The sequence below is a fragment of the Numenius arquata genome, chromosome 3 (assembly GCF_964106895.1).
Source record: "Numenius arquata chromosome 3, bNumArq3.hap1.1, whole genome shotgun sequence".
Lineage (NCBI taxonomy): Eukaryota > Metazoa > Chordata > Aves > Charadriiformes > Scolopacidae > Numenius > Numenius arquata.
In genome coordinates this window covers 34,366,901-34,388,543 of record NC_133578.1, presented here as the reverse complement: position 1 = coordinate 34,388,543, position 21,643 = coordinate 34,366,901, and the positions used below count along the sequence as shown (strand labels likewise).

General features: G+C 43.6%; 1 protein-coding gene across 1 annotated transcript in view; it reads right to left on the bottom strand.

Annotated features, from left to right (window-relative positions):
- The window catches only part of TMEFF2 (transmembrane protein with EGF like and two follistatin like domains 2), a 132,234-nt gene that overhangs the window by 27,471 nt on the left and 83,120 nt on the right, over positions 1-21,643 (bottom strand). Inside the window, exons 6-7 of the mRNA XM_074145983.1 lie at positions 7,862-8,010; positions 6,665-6,724 (exon numbers count right to left, since the gene is read on the bottom strand). Coding sequence (XP_074002084.1) covers positions 6,665-6,724; positions 7,862-8,010 — 209 coding nt within the window. The remainder of the gene's footprint in view (positions 1-6,664; positions 6,725-7,861; positions 8,011-21,643) is intronic.

The window sequence follows — 21,643 nt, the reverse complement described above, 5'->3', positions numbered from 1 at the left end:
CTATCAGAAGTGCCTAGATTAGGTAGCCAAAACAAGACCAAAATGCCTTCTCCACCTGCCTTTATTAGTAAATTATTTTATAAGTGGAGACGGGCTCTGTTCTTACATCATCTTGAGTTTATGTGCCTCAGACTTCAGCTCTTTGTAGACATCTATGTTTCTGAATGATCAGACATCTTAAAGGACATTCAGGTATGTGAGGCATAATATGGTCACATCTCCTGGAGAGAGATGCCCCCATTACTTTCCTCAAGTCACAGGCCAAAAAACCCCAACATTTTACAGCCTGAAATACAATTGATAATGTTTTTTCTTCTCTGTTTTGTAGAGCTCATCTGCCACCTTTTGTGGACTTTCACTGTGCATAAAACTTAGGTATATTTTCATAAAACCTTGCAGCTGTAAATGCAACTAACATTTGCAGCAACATTTAAAAGCTTTACGTTTTTTGAGAAATGTATCCATTGTATTATTCTTGTACTCCCAAAGTCCAGGAGTGTGCGTGCCTATGTGTGTGAGCGCAGGCGGAGGCCACAGCTAGACAGCGTTCATACTGCCACACAGCTGTCAAAATATTAAAATGTGGGGTTTTTTTCAATTTTTAAGTGATTTGATTGAAAAGCAGGAACACTTCCTAAATAATCTTTTAGAGTGACAACCTCTGACTTGGAGTCTGCAGAATCGAAAGCCAAGCAAATCTGCATATGCAAGGATGCAATTTCCCCGGTGTTTTTACAAAGCTGCAGATGAGAAATGGTTTCTCTCTAGCTGTGATGGATGCGCGGTGTTCAGCTCTATGTCTCCCTTGCTAATTCCATTAAGAAGAAAGGAAAGCCTGGTTCACAAAGGCAGAGCAAAACTGCACGACAGTTTATATCCCACAGCTAATCTCTGGGGTTTTATTATTCTTCACCAGTTTAGGAAATGGCTGACAAAGTAGCAGACACAAAATTTAATTTTAAGGGACAATGTCAAGTGGCTTACACTCAAAAGTTAACCTACTTTGAAAATGTCATAATCTGGAGAAGGAATCTAGTCTGAAGTCCCCATGTTTTATTTCTGGCGGGGAGTAAAATCACTCTGTAGAAATCCAGAGCTGTTGTTCTGATTCCTGGCCGCTCTCCAGGCCTATTACAGACAATGAAGATGACTGTGACCGAATTTGGTGGGCTCTGGATTGAGCCTGTGAAGAAAGGGATGCATCGCACCCCAGTGCTTCTCACATGTGCTGGGCCAGTACACTGCTGCCAGTTCTCCACATTGTCTTTGATAGGCATGGCTTGTTCTCCCATTCCAAGGGATTAGAAGTTAACGATGCAGAGTGGCAGGTTTTGGTAAAGTTTTAGGATAGTTTTCTTTCCTCAGACATAAATATTGTGTTGTATTTATTTTGGAGTCCAAGACTCTTGGGCTTTTGAAGAGACTTTTTGAAAAGTCCAAGACTCTTATTTATCCTTGGAGTGGGGAATCTGTGGTGGCTCCCATGGCCTTCATCCCACAGCCCTGGCCCAGCCAAGGGAAGATGATGTGTTGACACAGATGAATTTTGCCCTTTTTGGTGGAGTGTTCAGTTTGCTTGGGCAACACAGCCATCTGCCGGATTACTCACCCGAGCACCTCCGGCAGTGCCAGGAAGGCTCTAGTGCCAGAAAGCGGTCTGAAAAAGATCCAAGACTGTCACGTAGATTTGAAATCCCATGGGAAACTAGGGGGGAGAGCAGGGAACAGAGCAGCCATGAGCAGATGAGCAGCATTTTGTGCTCGTTAGCGTTTCCCGGGCACAGTAATAGCATCAGCAAGAGGGGCCACAGCACTGCCTGCAAAAGAGTCCCTGGACTAGCTGAGACCACCTGAAGGCACCACCTGAGGCTGCTGCCAAAGGAGAGTTTACCGCTGTTGAGGAACCCAAAAATATGGCTCAAACTGACCATTTGTGGGTTCGCATTTTTCACCAAAGGAGATTATTTGGGCTGAAAATGCCTTCTTCCCCTTTCCATCAGCTTTGCTGTGCTGCTGACTTTCGGCTGCTGAGATTGATCTAAGGGAGGTTTGTCTGGCCTGGAAGATGATATTATTGAATAGGTCTATCAAATTTGTCAGTGTCTTCGCTGACAATTTTCATGAATATATAACATTGAAATATGGCTCATCCAGACTGACTTATTCTTTATAGTGCCTAAAATGACTTGAAAAAAATCTCCATAATTTGATAACGAGAAAGGATAAAATCAGTTAGGGGGATAATTGCTAATACCCAGACCTTAAGAAGGGAATATAAATATTGAAGAATAAAAATAAATAGGCAAATGAATAAACAAGATGAAAACTCCTTGATTGCCTAGGCTCTGAATGCAAAAATGCCACCAAAACAGCCAACTTTTTTATGCATATAATGGGGAAATTCAAGAAAACATCAATCACAGGACTTTCAGCTCAGACACTACATTCCAAAACATACATAACACTTAAAATGTTTAGAAATGCTCTTTCATGGAAATTGCAAGATAAAGTGTATTTTTATTGAATTTGAGGGTAAAATCCCACCCATTCATTTATTGACTAAAACCAAATCTTATTTCACAAACTTGATCAACGTCAAAAACCTGCCATTTATTGAAATGAGTGAAAATCCCCCCAAGACTGATAAATACTTTGGGGTTTCAGAAAAATGAGAGGCCAGAATTGCACAAAGAGAGACACAAACGCACACATGTACAGACACTGTGCTGACATGTATTGCACACGCAGCCATGGCAAGAGTGGACTTGTGAACCTGGAGAGGTGGGCACCATCAGAGAAGGGCCACCTATGGCTCACTCTCCCCATGTTTGTTTTGCTGAAAAAGGGGACACTGCTTTTCGGGTGTCTCTGACATTAGTCAGGTGTTTATAATACTAGAGTAAATTTTGCTTGTGTAAACTAAGAGCCCTTAAAAAAACAAGACAATGCAAACTTAATGCAAAGATTTACGCTCCAAAGGAACACATACTCTCAGTTTTGCAAACTGAAAGATTTGTGCATTATTCGCAAGGATCAACGGGCTTGAAAGAACAGGAGGGAGCAAAGACACTGATTGAACAGACGGTTTGAATAGTTCAATATGAAAAAAATCAGCTGGGTGTTGGGACTTGTGTTTGTTCACAAAGCTACTGCATTCCTGGGACCCCACATTGAGCGTGCAGGGGTGGTTATGGAAAAACCCGCGCCGCTCAGCTACCACATCTCTGCAAAGAGCATTTGGCACTGCTGCATTAGCATAATTGACAACATCAATTACGCCCACTGCTATTTTCTCCCCTGGGAAAGTCAGTCCATACGAGTCAGTGTTTTTACAAGCATGTAGTGCTCACAGTCTTGGCGATTTTTAGTGCCATTAAATGGTAGAGAACAAAGGTATTCTCTGGAAAGGCGCAGGCTTGGGGTTATTGCTTCTGAGGCACAACGGCTGAGGAACTGATGCTTTTTCACACAAAGCTCCTCATAGTCAGGGCAGCATTTCCCTTCTGAGGAGATATGAAGGTGGGAAAAAAGTAGCACATACCACATTCCTGCAATAGCCAGAACCAAACATTTCTGCACTTGAAAGAACATGAGGATGACATGGAGCTTTCTGCCTGGCAAATGTTGAAGTCTGAATGTCCACTGAGCTTCACTTCTATACTGCTGTCTTCCCCTTCACCAGCTATTTCAGAAAGGCTGGAGTTGTTACAGCTTTTTGATATAGCGGTCCCTTTCCCCTAGGGTCTCCCAGAAGAGTTATGCCACAAACATTTGGAGACATTGGAGGCATGTGGATTGCTCTGCGTGAACTTGCAACTTTCAATCTACATCCTGTCACCATAAATAAAAATGGAAAAATTAAGCAAGAATAGTAGTTAGGTGCACTAAAAGAAGACGCATCATCAGCTGGTGTAAGCAACTGTGGTTCAGGTTAAATCAATGGATGGTACCTGCTGACACCCACCCAGGCTACACAGTCACTGCCCTCGAGGAGCCCGCTGGGACCTGATCCACACTAAAAGCCTAGAGGAGCTGTTCGTTAAGGTACAATGGAGCACAAGTCTTACGAAGAGAGGCTGAGGGAGCTGGGGTTGTTCAGTCTGGGGAAGAGGAGACTGAGGGGAGACCTTATCGCTCTCTACAACTACCTGAAAGGAGGCTGTAGAGAGGCGGGGGTCGGTCTCTTCTCCCAAGTTACAGATGATAGGACAAGAGGCAATGGCCTCAAGTTACGCCAGGGGAAGTTCAGGTTAGATATTAGGAAATATTTCTTTACTGAAAGGGTTGTCAGGCATTGGAATGGGCTGCCCAGGGAGGTGGTTGAGGCACCATCCCTGGAGGTATTCAAGAGAGGAGTTGACATGGTGCTTGGGAATATGGATTAGTGTTGGGTGGTGTGGTGGTGTGTGTGGTTTGTTTGTGGGTGTTGTGTGTTTTTTGGGTTTTTTTTTTTTGTTTTTTTTTTTTTGTTTGTTTGGTTTTTTTTTTTTTTTTTCCATCGGTTGGACTAGATGATCTTAAAAGGTCCCTTCCAACCTAGGTGATTCTGTGATTCTGTGATTCTGTGAATGACGGTGCCTTTCAGTGCCAAACAGGTACTTACTGGACCCAACTGCTTATTCAGGATGTCTCTATCCCTTCTGTGGCTCCAGGGAAATGAGGTGTCCCTCCACAGGCCCCCATGACCTCTCACTGGACCATCTGTTCCCACACTCCTGATCTCTCAGCTTTCAGAAACCATCTCTGCTACCCACCCACTCCTGCGTGCCGTACCTCTGCCCTCCTCCCTGCCCAGGAACCCAGTTTCCTGCTCTGTTCCTTGCTCAACTCTCAACCCCTGACAATGTCTTGCTGAAATCAATTTTCTTCTACCCCTCATCTCTCCTCTCAAGCGTGGGCTGAAATATCATCTCTCTCCTAAGCGAGAGCTGTTCTCTTCCTCCTGCCCACTTGAGCTGAAGGTGCCTTCTGTGTGTCTCTTTCTCCGTGACCCATGACTTGGCTTTCTCTTGTCATCGCTGTGATCTCCTCCTCCTCCCTAGTCTTCAAGCTGCCTTTCCTCCCATTTTGTTACAGCTCAATTGCTCCATGCTTAAATGTGTTGTCTCCTCTCCTGGTGATGTGGGTCACTGCCATCCTAAAGCCAAACCACCAGACAGTAGCAGAGTAGGACAGGTTGCACAACATTTAAAAAGGGGCTGGAGGCCTTTGTCTTGACGTGGGGATGCCAGTGCTCTTCTCAGTTCTCCAGCAAGAAAGAAAAAGCTTTTATCAGAACAATATTACTTGCCCTTATTTCTAACTCTAACTTAAAATAAATCATTTTGGCCTACTTGGCCATATCTCCTGCACATCATAGGATACAACCTCAGCCCTTCCAGCCTTTTAAGAAAACTCACTGCTGCCTCCCAGGAAAAAGCTGAGAGCAATCAAGGGTTTTGGGGAATAAAAACTTTCCTCTCTTGCGTGACTCTTCACTCGCGGAAGGGCTCCTTGGCAGCAGGAAATATCTGGACCATGGCTCATCTTTGATCTTTCGGAAATAAATCCCAGCATTCACTTTCCACAGAAATTTCTACCCTCACTGCTTCGTGCTGCAGCCACCCCCGACACCTAGCACTCCTCTGCCTCACCGAGCTATCATTTATTCATAGCTCTATGTTTTAATCATCACGCACCATTTTTAAGTAGGAACAGAACAATCCTTTTGAACAGCTGGGTACCCTATTAACACAGGGACGTCGTGCACAAAGCACCCTTGCAAGAGATGACCAGCCGAATCAACTAACGCCGGGGGACTCTCCTGGTAAGAAATGTTAAGACCTGTGAAACCATCAGTTGGATTTCACCAAAGCCATGCAGCAAGCTGCTCAGGTAAACCCAGCGATTTGCACCTACTCTCTCTAAATACCTACTGTCAAACCACAAAAATATCACAAACCTAAGCAACGAATGCATCACCTGACCCATTTTCACAATACCTCCCCGAAGGCTTGAATTCTCAGCATGAGCTGCGAATATCTGCATGCACGTGTGCACGCACACACACATTCAATTTCTAAATCAATCCTCCCAGGCAAAGGGTGTAAAAAAATGTCTCCCAAACCTCGGTATTTACATGTTTTTAATTTCAAATGCCATATAAGGCTATTTAGCCAATATATTTTACTGTAGCTTCTAAATAAATTAAAACCATTTATCACTTAAAAAAAAAAACTTAAGAACCTTATTAACTTCATAGTCCAACACAGACAGGTAATATTATCTATTATGGCAACATTTCGTGGTATCACAGCTGTGCTATGCTCTATATTTTCTCTTTCTTAAATCTGTATATTGTGATGAAAATATGCATAAGCTAGTGCACTGATTCAGTAATTTTCAATAATGTCTGCTAACCCTGGGAAATAGTTTACAATATTTGTTTCCATTGTCAGAATAGATGTGTTATGGCCAGAATATCTGTATATTGACAAAAATGGAAAAAGTCCGTTTGTTAAGAAGGAAGTTATTTTCTAGGAAAAGAAAGAGTAATGCAAAGACAGTGTTTTCTTAAAGTAAACCAACAAAACCATACTAGAAGATGAGGACACCTCACTTTAGCAAACAGAGGAGAAAAGAGACTTACACAGTTCCTGGAAATTGTGATTCTCACGAACCATACCTGCATAATCTGTTCTTGCGTAATGCCCATCTTCTGATTTTGTAGTTGTTGTAGTATTATCTGCATGAAAAGAAATACGTTGAGTTGGTTGGGGAGCCTGTACTTGACAAAGACTATGCCCCAGCCGCCAGTGCCCAGGCAAAGGTAGCTTTGCTTGCAGGCACAGCATTGCTGCTGGCTGCGAGGCTCCCCTGGGCCTGCCAGGTGAAAACAGCAGGATCGGGCTTTTTGGAATGAAATATGAAACATCTTCCATTAAGAAAACAGATTTATTTTTTTTCTAACAATATGTGATAACAGACTGCAGCTGGGATAAATGTATCAGCATGAAGCAGGAGTTGTCATTTCTGCTCTATCTGAAGTAATTGGGGAGTTTTAATAAGTACCCTGAAATGAATTGCCATGTAGGATGGTTACCTTTAAAGAGATAGGAATAAACTAGAATGTGTTTAATACAACTGTATAGTATGGCCTTGTAAGTAGATGTACTGAGGATTTATAGGTCAGAAGCTAAGGGGAAAAAAGCTATTAAGAGTCTGAGCCTCAGCAGACACTTTATTTACGGGAGCTATTTAAAGGCAAACTTTCTTCGTTTTTATTTTAGAACAAAATAGAGTTTTTAAAGTCAACACAAGGGCTACAGGTGATGTAGTAGCCCATGAGCCGGGCACAGAGAAGCATGCCATTCACAGAGAAACACCACGAGTCTTGAGCTGCTATTGGCAAAATTTCCTTCCAGGCATGTCTGGCGTCTTATAGACCCACTGCGGGTCACGAGAGAAACAAGCACCAACACCACCTCTGGGAGCATACTTGTGGCCTCCTGAGATTGCTTTGTGCTTCCCCAGTTAAGGGAGAAAGAGAAGACCTATCCTGGGTGACAAAATGTATGTGAGGGTCTCTCCTGCTCCAACTCCTACCCAGAGAGCAGAGCTGCTGTAGGCAAAATCCAGGCGCCTGATTTTGACACGAGTGCAGGGCTGGACAGTCCCAGGCGCTGTGTGAGCAGCGTGTGGGAAGGGTCACATACACCACACTTGGCATCTGTCCCCTCCCGCAGCCTGCGCCCCACAATATAAATTGCAAGAGTCTAATGGAAATGTAAGAAGTGCCAAATAAGAAGCCAGCCCTGGTTCTTTTTTTTCCTGAACAAAAATTGAAAACATTCTTTGAAATGAGTTTTGTTATGAGAGTTACCTTGACATCGACCCAAAGACATGACTTCAATTTTCTCCTGTTTCTGGCATGATGCCTCTTTGATTTGACATGCATTATCATAAGATTTCCCATCGGAAGCACAAAGAGGATTGAAGTTGGTTTGAGAACAGTCAATGTTGCACACACACCTGAAAAGATAAAGAAAGAGAAAAAAGAAGAGGGTAATATGAGAAAGTTTTTGCATGACATCATAAATACATCTCAAATAAAAGTGTTTCTATTTTCCTGACTGCACAATGCAAATCAGCAGAATGAAAGTGGAAAGTTCTGTCAAGAGGTCATTTGTATTTCTGAATGGAAATGAAATGCAGGGAGAGGGAAGAGACACAGAAAAGAAAAGCAAGCAAAAAGGAAAGATAAAAAAGTGTTACACATGGAAAGCTATGCCACAGCATTACCACTTGTAATTTCTTGTAAACCAAAGAATACCCAAGCAGATATGCAGATAATTCATCCTGTTGTTCTCTCTTGCAGTTAAAGAAGCCCCCAAATTCACCTCTGTTGAGGTGCTGCCCATTGTATGTACCACTGTATAAATGTGGTTTTATATTGATTTCTGATTTAATTCTGATAATAATTACAGCACTTATAGGCACTCTGATCATAATAAAAGATGTGATACTGAAGCATCATCTCATCCTGCTGGGATAAAACCACCCGCAAGACTGACACTGACGCTCGCCATGCGACTCTACTCTCTGTGCCTAGGGGTGGTAGGATCTGTCCTGGTTCCCGGACACAGTGGGCCTACCCAGTATTAAAACCAGGGGAACGATCTTTTTAGTAGAGTCTTCATGTAGAAATGCTTTCTGAAGCGTTTGAGTAACTCAGCAACCAAAAAGCCTTATCCAGGTGTCACCCAGGAAGGTCAGTGTCCAGTCCCGACCTGGCGATGTGCTCTGTGCAGGGAGAAGGATCCTGTGGCTTAGAGCAGAGTGTCCCATCTGCCCCGGATGGGCAGCAGTGGCCCCATCCTCAGGGAGCTAACTTCTTCAGTGGCTGGTGTGCATTAGGTGCATTCCAGAGCCACAACAACACAGCTCATGAGTTCCTGGGTTGCCCCGAAACATGAACCGAAAGCACAGCCCTGGATTCGCTTCAAAAACCAGGTCTGGATCTGAAATAACACACTAACATAGGCACATCCTGACCCCAGCAAGCCTCACCACCACTGCTTATAAGGTGGAGAAACCTAATTACTCTCACCAACAGCAGGCTGCAGCCTTTTTTCTTTAGGTTTCTCTTATTTCATTATCATTAGCGATGCCATACACCCTTGGGCATCGTCAAGGGAAAGGCATGCTAATCTTCCATCCCCTGACTGTGCCAGGTAACCGACAGCTCAGCCACAGCATCGCTTGCATTAACACCGTCGTGATCCTGCTTGGGGACAAAGCCAGAGGTCTAACCTGGCAGCTGCTTCAGCTCTTCTGAGCACGTAATTGTGCACATGCTGCTATCTAAACTCTTTCGGCTCCTTCTGACATTTAAGGCAAAGTAATGCAACCGATGTTCTATCTCCAGCCCACTGGCTGCGCTGAACCTCACAGCACCGACTCCACAGCTCTCCCTTTGGAAAGTTAAGTAATGGAAATGTCAGCCTCTAGCCTTGCTGCTTGATTTAAGAAAGTGTTTAAAAGTCAGTTCACCTCCCATTTGCAGCAGACATCTGGACACCTTTGACGACTGGAAGCGTAGAGGGGTATACGCATGAGAAAAACTTTGGTGGAAAGATGAAGCATAGGAAAGTAGACAGCATGGGTCAGATTTCTCCATCACCCGCTTTGGCCTCTGGCCTCTGCAAATGGGCCCAGGGTGACGAAAATCAGTGGAACCAGTACTCGTATTCTTTTAGACTTTCTTTACATGGGGTAGATCTGTTTTTCCCAAGTGTTCATGAAATACAGAAAACTTCAGCTCAAGAAGAAGCCATAGGTGAAAAGCTGTGGTTATAAATTAAATTACATGATTTCATAATTAGTGGAATAAAAGAGTCTGGCTCCCTGTGTAACAATTTTCCCACACTGATGAACATATAGAATATAAGAAAAAAATCCAGCTCATTTCCTAGGAACCTCCTTATCAGAGGAATAAGAATGTTCTGCTCCACCGAAATATTATCCATCGCCATTTCTTCCTGCAGCCATTTTCAACTTCCCACCTTAGTCAAACTCACTTCATTAGGAAACATTTACTGCTCAAGTAATAGTAATTCTTTCCACGTAACTCCACCATTTGCATTTCAGATGGGACACAATCAGCCATATGCTCCTTTTTTGTAATAAACCAGCTCAGAAACAGCTTCACTTCTCTACATTTTGCTACAAAAAATGAGTGTAGGTTAATATATATTATGTCTCAAGTCAAGAGAAAATTAAGCCAACGAGAAAATTAAAACAAAAGGATGCTCTTTAGGGGAAATCTAAGCAACTTTGGATGCAATTTCAGTAATGCCCAGGGGACATAAGAACCTATGCTCAGAGTTAGGCACTTAAGAGACATATTTTTAAAGGTGTTTAGATGCTTAAAGATGCATGCAAACACTTTGTGTGGGATTTCTGATCTCAGAGACCTATCTCCGACTGATTTCAAAGACCATTTCAGAGCCCATTAGGCATTTATTTGCATCTTTTGATACCTTCCAAAAAATAAAGTTCCAAAATGACTTTTCTGACCTCCTTCAGTAAAAGTGAGAAGAGAACCAAGATTTTTCTCAACTCCATTCTGAAGTCTTAACTGTGAGACCAGTCTTTCTTCCCAAGCAAGATCTCTGTAGCCGCATGCTGCATTCAGAGGATGCACCACACAAGCACCATGAACCATGCGCTGCTTGTGCTGATGTCAGATTGCTCGTGCAGATTGCAGCAGAAAGGGACAATCTCTGGATGACACTATATGCTCAAGTCTTATAGGGTCTCCTGGGTGATTTTCAGGGTTGACTAGACAGGTGGTAAAAAGCCACTACAATAAACTTGCCGTCCCCACCTCCTTGCTGCAAGGATCTGTGCATCATCCACCCCTTGGCACAGTTTTTAGCAGGCAGCTTCTAGCTTGCATCTGCAGTTTCTTACTGCTTTTCCACTTATATACTCAAATTCTACTTTAAGGCTGCACAATTAAGTCAACATCAAATACATGTCTGGAAATGCTAAAGGTAGGATTGCATCAGGAAGATTAATGTGCCTGGGTTGCTGACTCTGTTTAATTTATAGACTCATCTTATCAGGGAAAATGACAGTATATTCAAACACATTTCTTTAAACTAGACGAACAAGCAGTCTGCCATCTCAACCATGCCCTGTAAGTCCAGAAGAGTAAATTACAGAGAAAAAGGTGGGGCATTTACTCCAAACATGCACGCCCAGGCACCCCCGGCCACTGAGCATACATCATCCTTAAGCAGGATCCAACGGTGATATAATAAATACAAATTGAACGTCACAACATATTCAATTGAATGAAATCTTACAGACATAGGTAAAGGTGCCTTCGCTTCTTAAAGCATTATAAAATGCAGAAGTGGAACTGTCTCCTATTAAACAAGCAGAATCAAACTGTGACCGTCCCCACTTGGCTCCCGGGGTGTGTATCAGGTGAGAGTCCTAATGGTGTTCAAGACTTCAGATCCTGTGGCGGGACACAGGAATCCCCTGCTCCAAAAAGAGCTTTGCCCCAACAGTTGTCATGCCCAGAAACCCCATCCTGCTCCTAGCTAGCACCCAGTGCTGGTGCTTCCCCTCTCCCACTCAACCTGCAACCTGGCTCTGCCCCATCACCTTCTTGCTCTTTCACAAGTGACAAAATCAAAGCGGTCTCCCTGCCCGTGTGGGGCTGGAAACACACATCCCGCTGCTACGGGGCTGACCAGCCTGCGGCTTCCCAGTCCCTGAGGCACTTCAGTATGCCTCTAATTTTAAGTAATTTGATCATTTCACCATTTTATCATCCCAGCTATGACTGATGATTATCGTTATATCAATAAATCTATTCAGTTTCTGTGTTCCTAAGTGTAGCACTGAAGAAAGCTTAGCAATATAAAGGCTGACTGAGCTTTCCTTGGGCTCAAGAAGCTGTGAGAAGGTCAATGAGGTCTTCTAGCGGGTCACAGGATGAAACTGTACCCAAGAGTATACACAAAATACATATGTAAGGCTTAACTATGCCTTCTGCAGTCAGAAAAGCAGCTTTAAAAGCATTTGTGAGGAAAGAGTGCTTCCAAGATGTCAGCCGATACCCTGCAGCTCCCCTGAGAAAGGCAGAAATACTGAGTGCTGTCCCACAGGCCCATCACATCTTTCAAGTAATGCTAATTGATTAAAATTTGGGCTGTCACTGTAAACAATCATTAAACAAGGCTCAATTTCTTATGTCTATTCTTCCAGGTCATTATGATAGTCTCTGATGAATTCAATTTCTTTTATATGCTTTATTTTATTCCATTTCATTTCATATGATGGAAATCTTGAAGGAGCTGAACATCCAGCAATCCACTTCGTTATTTTGCTCATCACAAAAGCAAAAAAATCAAAACAAACTGAAAAGACTGTCCAACGGGCAAACCTGGGCACCTCCTTGGTGGGTTTTGGGCTAACTCCCCCAGGCACATCCTACAGCACAGCTTGGCGACATTGCTGGACCCTCTCATGAAAATACCACCTCAAGGCAGAACTGGGAGGTCTCCACAGGCAGAGTTGGTATTAGCTAACATGCTGGAGAAGTCCACGAGGCTGCCGGTAGGAGGGCTGTCACTGCTGAACTAAGCCTATGACAGGTAAGATGTTGACAGACACCTCCTTGTGCCTCACCCCTGACTTGTGGGGTGCAAGCCACTGCACTTCTGTCAAGGCAGTAACTTCAATAAATGTACTAAACAGCGCAGGGGAACCCACGGGCGTGTTTGGAGTGGTTGTCACTATTTCACCTCCGCAATATGCTTCTCCCCTTCCCAGAGAAAGAGAGAAGAGCGCAGAAGTAAACCAGTAGTTATCTCCTTTACAGATCTTGGCCATGAAAAAAATGCTGCCCAGCCCTCAGAGAGGTCTGTGTCCCAGCAGTGATGGCAACGTGCTGTACCAGGCTGTTTGGCCAAGCTGGAGCAGCCAACTTGGCTTCCTGTTGAATTAGTCTCTGTAAAAATTAATGGGGTCAATAAACCAGGCCCGGGTGAATACACTGGTGAGCACACAGGCTCCTAACTCCCCACTCCTCTGCAAATAACATATGGTGTTATTTTCTGAGCACAGAGAGTATCTTTGCCTGCAGAGAGCATGCCACTGAAGAGAGGTTTCACTGCTATGAAGGACTGTCTCTGGAGGGAGAAACTGCGTTTTAAGGAAGCGTCTCAATAAAATGAGAGAATGGTTCTTTGCCCGTGAAGTGTGGGGGAATGCTATAATTATATTTCTTTCATTCATGAATAAAGTATAATCATTAGTGACACAGCAATGATAAAAAGAACCCCACTCCATGCTTTATCTTTACTCCTAAGACAACTATTCAGTCTTTGTTTTCAGCAATGTATTATTAAAAAATAATTTTTAAAAAATTACTATGCAATATCTGCATGTAGCATGAGGAAGGTTTCATATGTGTCTCTGATGAAAGGAGGAGGATAAATGAGACAATGCTTCTAAAAGAGCAGTTTTACTGGGAACAGATGCAGGCACATTTTTGTCAGAGCGAGATGGCAATGGCAGTTCGTCCCTATTCAACCTCTTTTAATTAGCCCTCTGCAGTTTGGAAACCTGAGAGCATTGTTGGTACTACCTCTGTTTATTAAAGATGCATATTCAGACTTTGCTGGCCATGGGTCATTTGCTTTTTGGAACGAGAGCAACAGAAAATTGTGTCTGAGATATCTGCAAAAAAGTACTTAATGAAATGACTAACGTCTTCAGCCAAGTGTCTAGTTGATTACAGGGTCCAAACAGCAGAACAGCAATAAATCTGCCACAAAGAGAATTGTCAGTCAAGAAAAAAGGCATAGAACCAAACAGACAGGGAAGCGAGAGCTAAAAATGTGAAAATGCAAACTAGTGTTATTTTTACTAGTCAGAGCTCTGATATTTGAGCGCATATGCTAATTTGGTCAAGTGTGAGATCCCACCATGTCTCAGTGAGCACTATTTTACAGGGAAAGTGATGTTCCATTCTGCAATCATTTAAAACATGCCGTATATTTTCCCTAGGCAAAAATAAAAAAGCAAGGAAAAAACCAACAACATTTTGCAGCAAAAAACAAGCAGCCCAAAGCCCTCCTTTTGCCATAAAACAGTGTATAAATAAAAACACGGTTGTTGTACATTTATGATATTTCCACCAGAGACATTTCTTATCTTCCTCTCTTTTGACTAGAAAACAGTGATCAGAAACCCAAATTTCTGGTTGGATGTCAGTGTGGTCCTCTCCAAACCCCCTGACCCCCTGAGTAGGGCATTAAATGCCCTTTTAAAGCAAATCTGGCAGTACATGCCTGCATAAAGAGCCTGGCAATCAGTCCCAAATGCCTTCTCTATCATTTGGATTCCTGCAAGGTTTTTCTTTCTGGTACACGGGGCATCTTTGTTGACATTACCAGCAGGCAAGTTGAAATGAAGCCAGGCTTAACATTACGCCTCAACATTCGAACACGCATTGTACCGTGGTTCAGCTGTGGGTCAGGAGGCTGGTGGGAGCACTCGTTCACCCAGGCAGCTTTGGGTATGTTTAATATGTCTCAACACAACACCACGCAGAGATACTTGAACTAGCTCTAAGCAGCGACTGGCAAGGTTAACCAGGCTGGGCAGACCTGTGCTCACACGCATCCCCAGCCTCCGGGAGCTCAGCTAGCCCACTCAGATTGTCCGTGCGCTGCTGCATCACACCTTGTTAAAACACACTGCCTGCGATACCCCTTCACTGGGGAGCAGCGACAGGTCACCTCTGCTACCCACCTTGGCACCGCATCAGTCATCCTCAAAGCTGCCCGTGCACACAGGCAGCTAAATTGGATTGCTCCGGGGGGGCTTGCATGCACCTCCATTTCAACGTCAGTCTCAAAAGTTCCTCAAAAGTATCTCGTAAATACCAGCTTCTTTACCTGACCCTCAGCCCATTTACAAGTAAACCTTTAAGTTTTACAGTAACCTCATACAACCCTACAGCAGCAATCACTTGGTATTATTATACCCTTTTTACACAGACATAAATTTTAGTGTAAAGTCTGGGCACCCTCCATACAGAGTCAACAGGGACTTTTGGTAGCTTGTCCAAGCTCAGGTATGCTACAGTGGTCTCTGCAGCCTGTGGAGCACAGCCCAAGCGGATGGCACTCAGTGATGTCCCCAGCCAGAAGACAACACTGCCTGGCATCATTGCCTGGTTTCGCATACAGCTGAACATCAGGTACACAGACACACACATATATATAAAACAGTATATATAAAATATATTCATAACGCAGACAGGCACACAATTTTTTACACTTCCTATGAATCATACCCTACAACCTGCCTGTGCTTGCCAGGAGATTGAAATCCTATCACCGCACTCTTAAGAACATCATTAAGAGGCTTAAAGAATAGAGGCTCTGCGTGTCTCCTTCAAAACAAACTTTGCTGTATTTTTGAAGCTGATGCAAAACTTTAGCTGCAGTGCAGAACAATAAACAATACATATTTTATAATGGCAGCACAAAAATAGCATGCGATATTTCTTTCCCGGGTCTGCTAGTGCTTCTCTTCTGCTTTAAGATCACAAGAGAAGAAAAAGCACAGCTTATTTTGAGTGCCTTCCATTCAATGTTATTTATTTATTTACCTAATTTACTTTTTCTTTTTGTCCTTTGCAGCCCAGCTTCTGCACTAAGGGCTTTAGCAAGTCTACTTTTCACTGTGGCTTCCCTGGGATATTTTACCTATTTCGACTGTTCAAATGTTTATCTTCACAAGGAGTAAAAGGAGAAAAGCTTGATTCCCTCAGGGTGACACAATGTTTCTGCATGGCATTTCAATAGCATCCTGTTATTCAAACAATTAGAAATCACAGAGACCATGCACAGAATTATCAGCATACTGCATAGAGATTTTTATTATTATGTAGTGCATAATGAAAATGATTTGAAGGACCCCAAAGCATCATAACAGAAGGAAGCGCTGAATAATCAGGTGGTTTTTTGTTTGGGGTTTGTTTTTTTTTTTTTGACTGCAAGAGACCAAAATATTGTTTACTGGACATATGTCAAGCTAAAATGCACTAAAGTGGTGAATACATTTATTGCTGCCCTTCCTTGCATACCAAATGCACACAGTCCGTGAGCCTAGCTGGAGCACAGAGCCAGGAGCTGAAGGCAATTGCCGTACAGCTGCCACGCTGCTGCTGCTGCTTAATAGCAGAGAGTGACTGGTAATGCTTAGAAATATGTATGGATTTTTCAGAGCACATTTGTTATGACAGCTCGTGGAGGTTGTTTCAAAATAGTTTTGCAGAGGGCTCTCAGAGGCACCTCGCCTTACAGCGGTGAGGAGAGACGCCCAGGTGCTGGCTCCCTCCCGGAGCCAGACCAGTTCGGTGAGGATGGTCCCATGCTCCACCAGTTTTCATGGCTTCATCATGGAAACTGCTGAAACAGTTTCATGAAACTGTTTCATGAAACATCCATGAAAACCACTTTAATCTGCTGTGCAAGACACTGCAACTTGATTCCTAATTCTCCTTTTTTTTTTTTTTCCATACCTTTCTTTACTAAGTTTTCGACAAAAAATATCACAAACTCCACCTTTGCTTCCCTCTTACAATTCAAAGCACCAATTAGTATATGACCTTCATCTGGCTTCCCAATGCCTGTAGTGCCCTCGACAGTACATTGGATTGTATGCTAAAACCTTTAGGGCAAAATAAATGTCTCATTTTATTTATTTTTTTAAACATAACTCCTATTTAAGAGGAACCGAGCTGCGTAAAAGTAGTCTTTGCTAGACTGGATGCTTTAAACACAAGGGTGATGACTGAGTTTGAAGAGCGATGGAAAAATCCTCACACTGGCTGTGTGACTAGGGAAGAAAATTCTAATTCTATTCACATGGCAATTCAAGCGTCTGCAGGTATCTAATGTGTGAAGTTTATTTAAAGCACATAGAATAAAATAAATGCCTTTTTATGGTTTGCCTACACTCAGTGTCCTTCACGTCTCTATAGTCTGTGTCAAAACAAAGCTTTGCTGACTGTTTCTCTCCCTCTGTAAACATTTGAGGCTGTCCTTCACGAATGTTTTATCGCTGTGTGCCTCAGACTGCTGATATTGTTCGCTCCTATCTTGAAGCCAGCAGAATAACGAGAATTGTTCCCACGAATCCCAGCATTTCACTTTGGCTTGCAACAGCCAGAGAGAATATTGCAATGTCTGGTGGGAAGCATGGGACACCATCTAGCTGCAAGTCCTGGCACGGACCTTGCCATGCAGCAAGGCTTGGGCTGCTCACGAAGAACTGCGGTACCAGTTGGGATGGGACCAATGGCAAATTTCTGGGAACAGCTTTGGTAACACCACCAGAAGTTACTTCTGAAAGCAGATTCTGATTTACCAGTGAGAGTAAAGGGATGACAGCCTTCCTGCTAGCGGAGACCAGGGCATTGCAAGCCCCGTCCCATACAGCACATGAGCCATTCACTGCTGGTGGTGAAGGCAAGGCTTAAGAACGAACTTCCTAAAACTAGTAAGAAGGAAACCATGGTAAAGTAATTCCTCCTTGTAAAGACTCCCTCCACATGTGCAAAATCAGACTGACTCTGACCATAAACTGCTCTGTGTCCTCAAACACGTGTGCCTCCTGTGTCTGAGAAGACAGACCCGCCTGAGGCAGCACCATCTGAATTGGCTGCATAGCCCCAGTTGGTAGGCTGACTTAAATTATAAAACAAAATCCAGTCTAGCTATTTAATGAATTTTTAGGAGGATACTCTAGGCTTTCCCTCAGGCTTTGTTTGCGCCTCCTGCACAGATAGAAATAAAGCAAGATAACCTCACGTCATTCCACACAGTGATAAAATGAGATCTCGGCCATAGGTATGAGACTGGGACCAATGCAACCCCAAGCAAATCGCTGCACATGCAAGAGGGAGAGAGCAGTAGTAACCCTCTTTTTCGTCACAGCACTCAGATCTGTAGGTGAAAGCTACCGTACTTTACTGGCTGGGGATGCTGCCTCTTCTCTTGCTATCTCACGATGACCACAGCGGCTGGCTGCCTTTGGGAGCAAGCCTCAGGGGAATACACTGCTTCCAGGGAAAGGAAGACGAATGAATGAATGAAATGTGCTGTCTCAAGATCACGTCCTTGCCAGAAAACTAACAAGATGAGTGTAACCCTCTCAGGTCTGGGATACAGATCAGTGGCATCCCCCTGCAGCTCCCAAAATGGATGCACCTCAAGCACTGCATGGTGACCGGGATGGGTGTCCCTGGGGCACCTGTGCTCCTCCGCATGGGAGAGCTTCGTTACAAAACGGGCAGACTGAGAGACAGCAATTACTCTGTACATCTAGGCACATCTCACACAGGCTTTTGGCTGCAACTTGCACATGGGAAAGGACTGGGGCAGGAGATGGGCGCTGTGAGGAAGGGACCCCTGCCTCCCGCAGGGGCTGTGAGAGCCGAGGTCAGCCCTGTCTATCAGCTCCTACTGAGTTTTCCTCAGGCTCATATTTAATACATGGGATGTATTTTTAATGGCTGAGATTTGTGAACAAATCGTGGCCTTGATGTTCCACCATGGGTTTGTGAAGGAGCCTACGACCTTCTGCAATGGATGTAGTTTTAATTTAATAGTTAACATAAAGTAGGATGTAAGAGATGAAGCATTCTATTAAGACATTTGATAATAAATGGGAAAGTGCTTTCCCAGTGCTTTACATACTTATTCTCTCTGCTGATCTATTTAGCCAACATATGTAATTCTGAGCTACAAAGTTGTATTCCTGCTTTCGTAAACATACTTACATAAAACTCAATAACAACACAGTCTATTTATTGCTAAAATGCTAGTAGGAAATTGGAAAAGGTATAAATACAATTCATTGCTGGTGATCTCCTGCCCCCTGAAGGCACTGTAAGGCTCCAAATCTTGCTCAGTTCACAGCATCATAAAACCGAAGCAATAAATGTCACTCCTTTCTTGATTGCGCATTAGGCCAATTGGCTTTTTATTGCAACTAAATAGGCCGTCATGAAGGCACCGCTCAGTTTACTACTAGGGTATGGCTTTGGCTAAATGGGGGGCCAGGGAGGGAGGAAAGCTTATTTTTAAATAACAAAAAGGAGAAAACAGGAAAAAAAAGGTGCAAAAGCGCATTGCTCTCCAAGGTCTCTGCACTTGCTCTTTCATGCTGTAATGCCCTGATGTACGCAGACGATGATGTGTCAATGTACATTAATATTTGATGTGCATTATCATAATATCCCTTATGTGCACTTTCACAACCTGGTGAGCCCAGGCTCTCCCAGCCACGGGGTTACAAAACCGAGTGGTGGCTTCGCCTTGGAGCACCCGTGCACAGCTCTGCCCTTGCAGAGCCAAAAGGGATCCTTTTGTGCACCTCCCACAAAGCCCCAGGAGTCAGGCACGATCTTTGCAACACCCTGTACTACAGCACGAGTACAAAACAGACTGCCAAAACCATTCCTTCAAATGCAAATAAAGGTGTGCGCTCGGAAGGCTGCTACGTGCTCCTACTTAGGACTGGAAACCGCAGTCACAGCTGGTGGCAGAGGAGTGAAAAACCAAAACCCCAGGTTCATTGCTCCCCTGTTAAAATGGGTATATAAAATGGTTGCTCTCTGCCATGCTGTCATGTGTGTATGTTGATCTGTGCATGGAAAATTCCTGCAAATAAGAGAGGGATGCTGTGGTTGTCTCACATGATGCCCAGCCACGCAGGTGCACCCTTGTAACACGCACAGACCAGCATTAGTCCGCAGCCACAGCCTCGATGCCAGCCGAGCATCCCTGCACGTCCTCCAGCTGTCCCTGCCATTTAAATGTTTAATTCACTTGCTGGGTGTGCCATTTCAGCCTCCAAGCCAGGCAGATGGAAGGCAGGTGAGGAGGACCTCCCTGCCACCTTCACGTAGTGTCCCAAAAACCCTCCCAAGCCCCTGGGTGTGGGCAGCCGCTGCGGCTCCTCCCCGCTCCCCAGTAAACAGGACAGTGGATGAGTTGCAAGTCAGCTTTAGGTTTTCTCCCTGCTTCCACAGTCCTCTGTCCTTTCCCAGTCCATCCCTCCAGCCTTTTCTGCCATGGCCACCCATTCCTCTATGCCTCCATGCCTCCCGTTCACACAACACGTGCTGAACATAAGGGTAGGCATCTTGGCCGTGGAAACCTAACAGGAAAATTTGGCTATTTTGAGCCCCACTTCTAAAATTATTGAAGCTTTTAAATTCTAATGCTGACGGACTAATAATTGTGAAGACAAATGACAGTTTGACATATCTTACAAGCCTTCCTCCCCTTAAATTTCAGAAGACTTTGCGTCTTGCTCTTACAGGAGCATGATACCATGATAAGAGACGAAATCCCCCCCCAAAATCTCAGAAGTTATTTTTGGCTTTTCACAAATCAATATTTCCTCTAAAGCCACTGAAGCACTTAGTAAGCCAAATTCTGCTTTTATCATCACAATTTTCAAGTTATTCCCTTTGCACTCTGTGAACGACTGTGCATTTGCACTCCAACAATCTCTTCTTTCTGCCAGTGAAAGGCTCCACTGGCTATGGAGAAGTTACTCCATGGTGATGAGTATTGGCTCTCTACTGGTAGAGAACTTTTGTTTCACTGAAGTCAGTGGAATAACTTTCATTGACTTCCAAAAGCTGGAAGTTCACCTTCTGAAACTGAAAACTTAGTTTGGATCAGCATCTGAAAAGAGGAGCACAAGGGAAAAAATCTATAAGCTTTATGACTGTGTAGGGTATTATCCCCTGAACATACAGCAAGTTTTGCTGCAATTGGAAAAGATAAAAAATGTCTTTTTTATTACAAAACCAAACGTTAGGGATTCTAGTTTTTGGATAAGAGATGTGTATGTCATATAGGGTCCCTAAAAGACCTACTTGGGTGAGTAGTACAGATGGAACACAATATGGGTTTGCATTTATCTGAGAACATTTAGAGTCATGATATATAGTCTACATAACAGACTTCCTCGATGTATAGAGAAAATATAGCCAATTTCTTTGTGTAGGCTGAATTATTTACCAGAGTGTTCCAAAGTGTATTGGTAATAAAACACTATGAAGTATAAGTAACTCCAGACAACCTTGGCTTATGTTAAAACCAGTTTTTTTTAAAGAATGTTATTAAGAAAATAAATCCTGAGAATCTGGAAAGGCAGGAGTTTGTCAAATGAACATAAGCCTCTGAAGGATTGTGTTGACTCAATGGATGGAAAGGTCAAATTCTCCAAAGCACCACCCTAAGGAAGTTGGGAATCAGTCTCACTTCAAAATTGAATAGGCTTTTTTGGCACAGGATGAAGGATGAAAAGATGGCAAGGTAATTTTGTGAAACTTACCTGATTGCGAAAAATGGCTGTTTTTAACTAAAACCAAATAAAATGTATGTAGAGCAAAACATTTCACCAGGTGGTCAAGCGAGCCATCATTTTTCCAGGCATTAACTTTCTAGCCAAGCACTTTCTAGTATTGCATTCACTTTAGAAATACAACGTGCTCATTCCTGCCTCCTGCTCCTCAAAAAGACTGGACCACAAGCTGCTCTTAGAG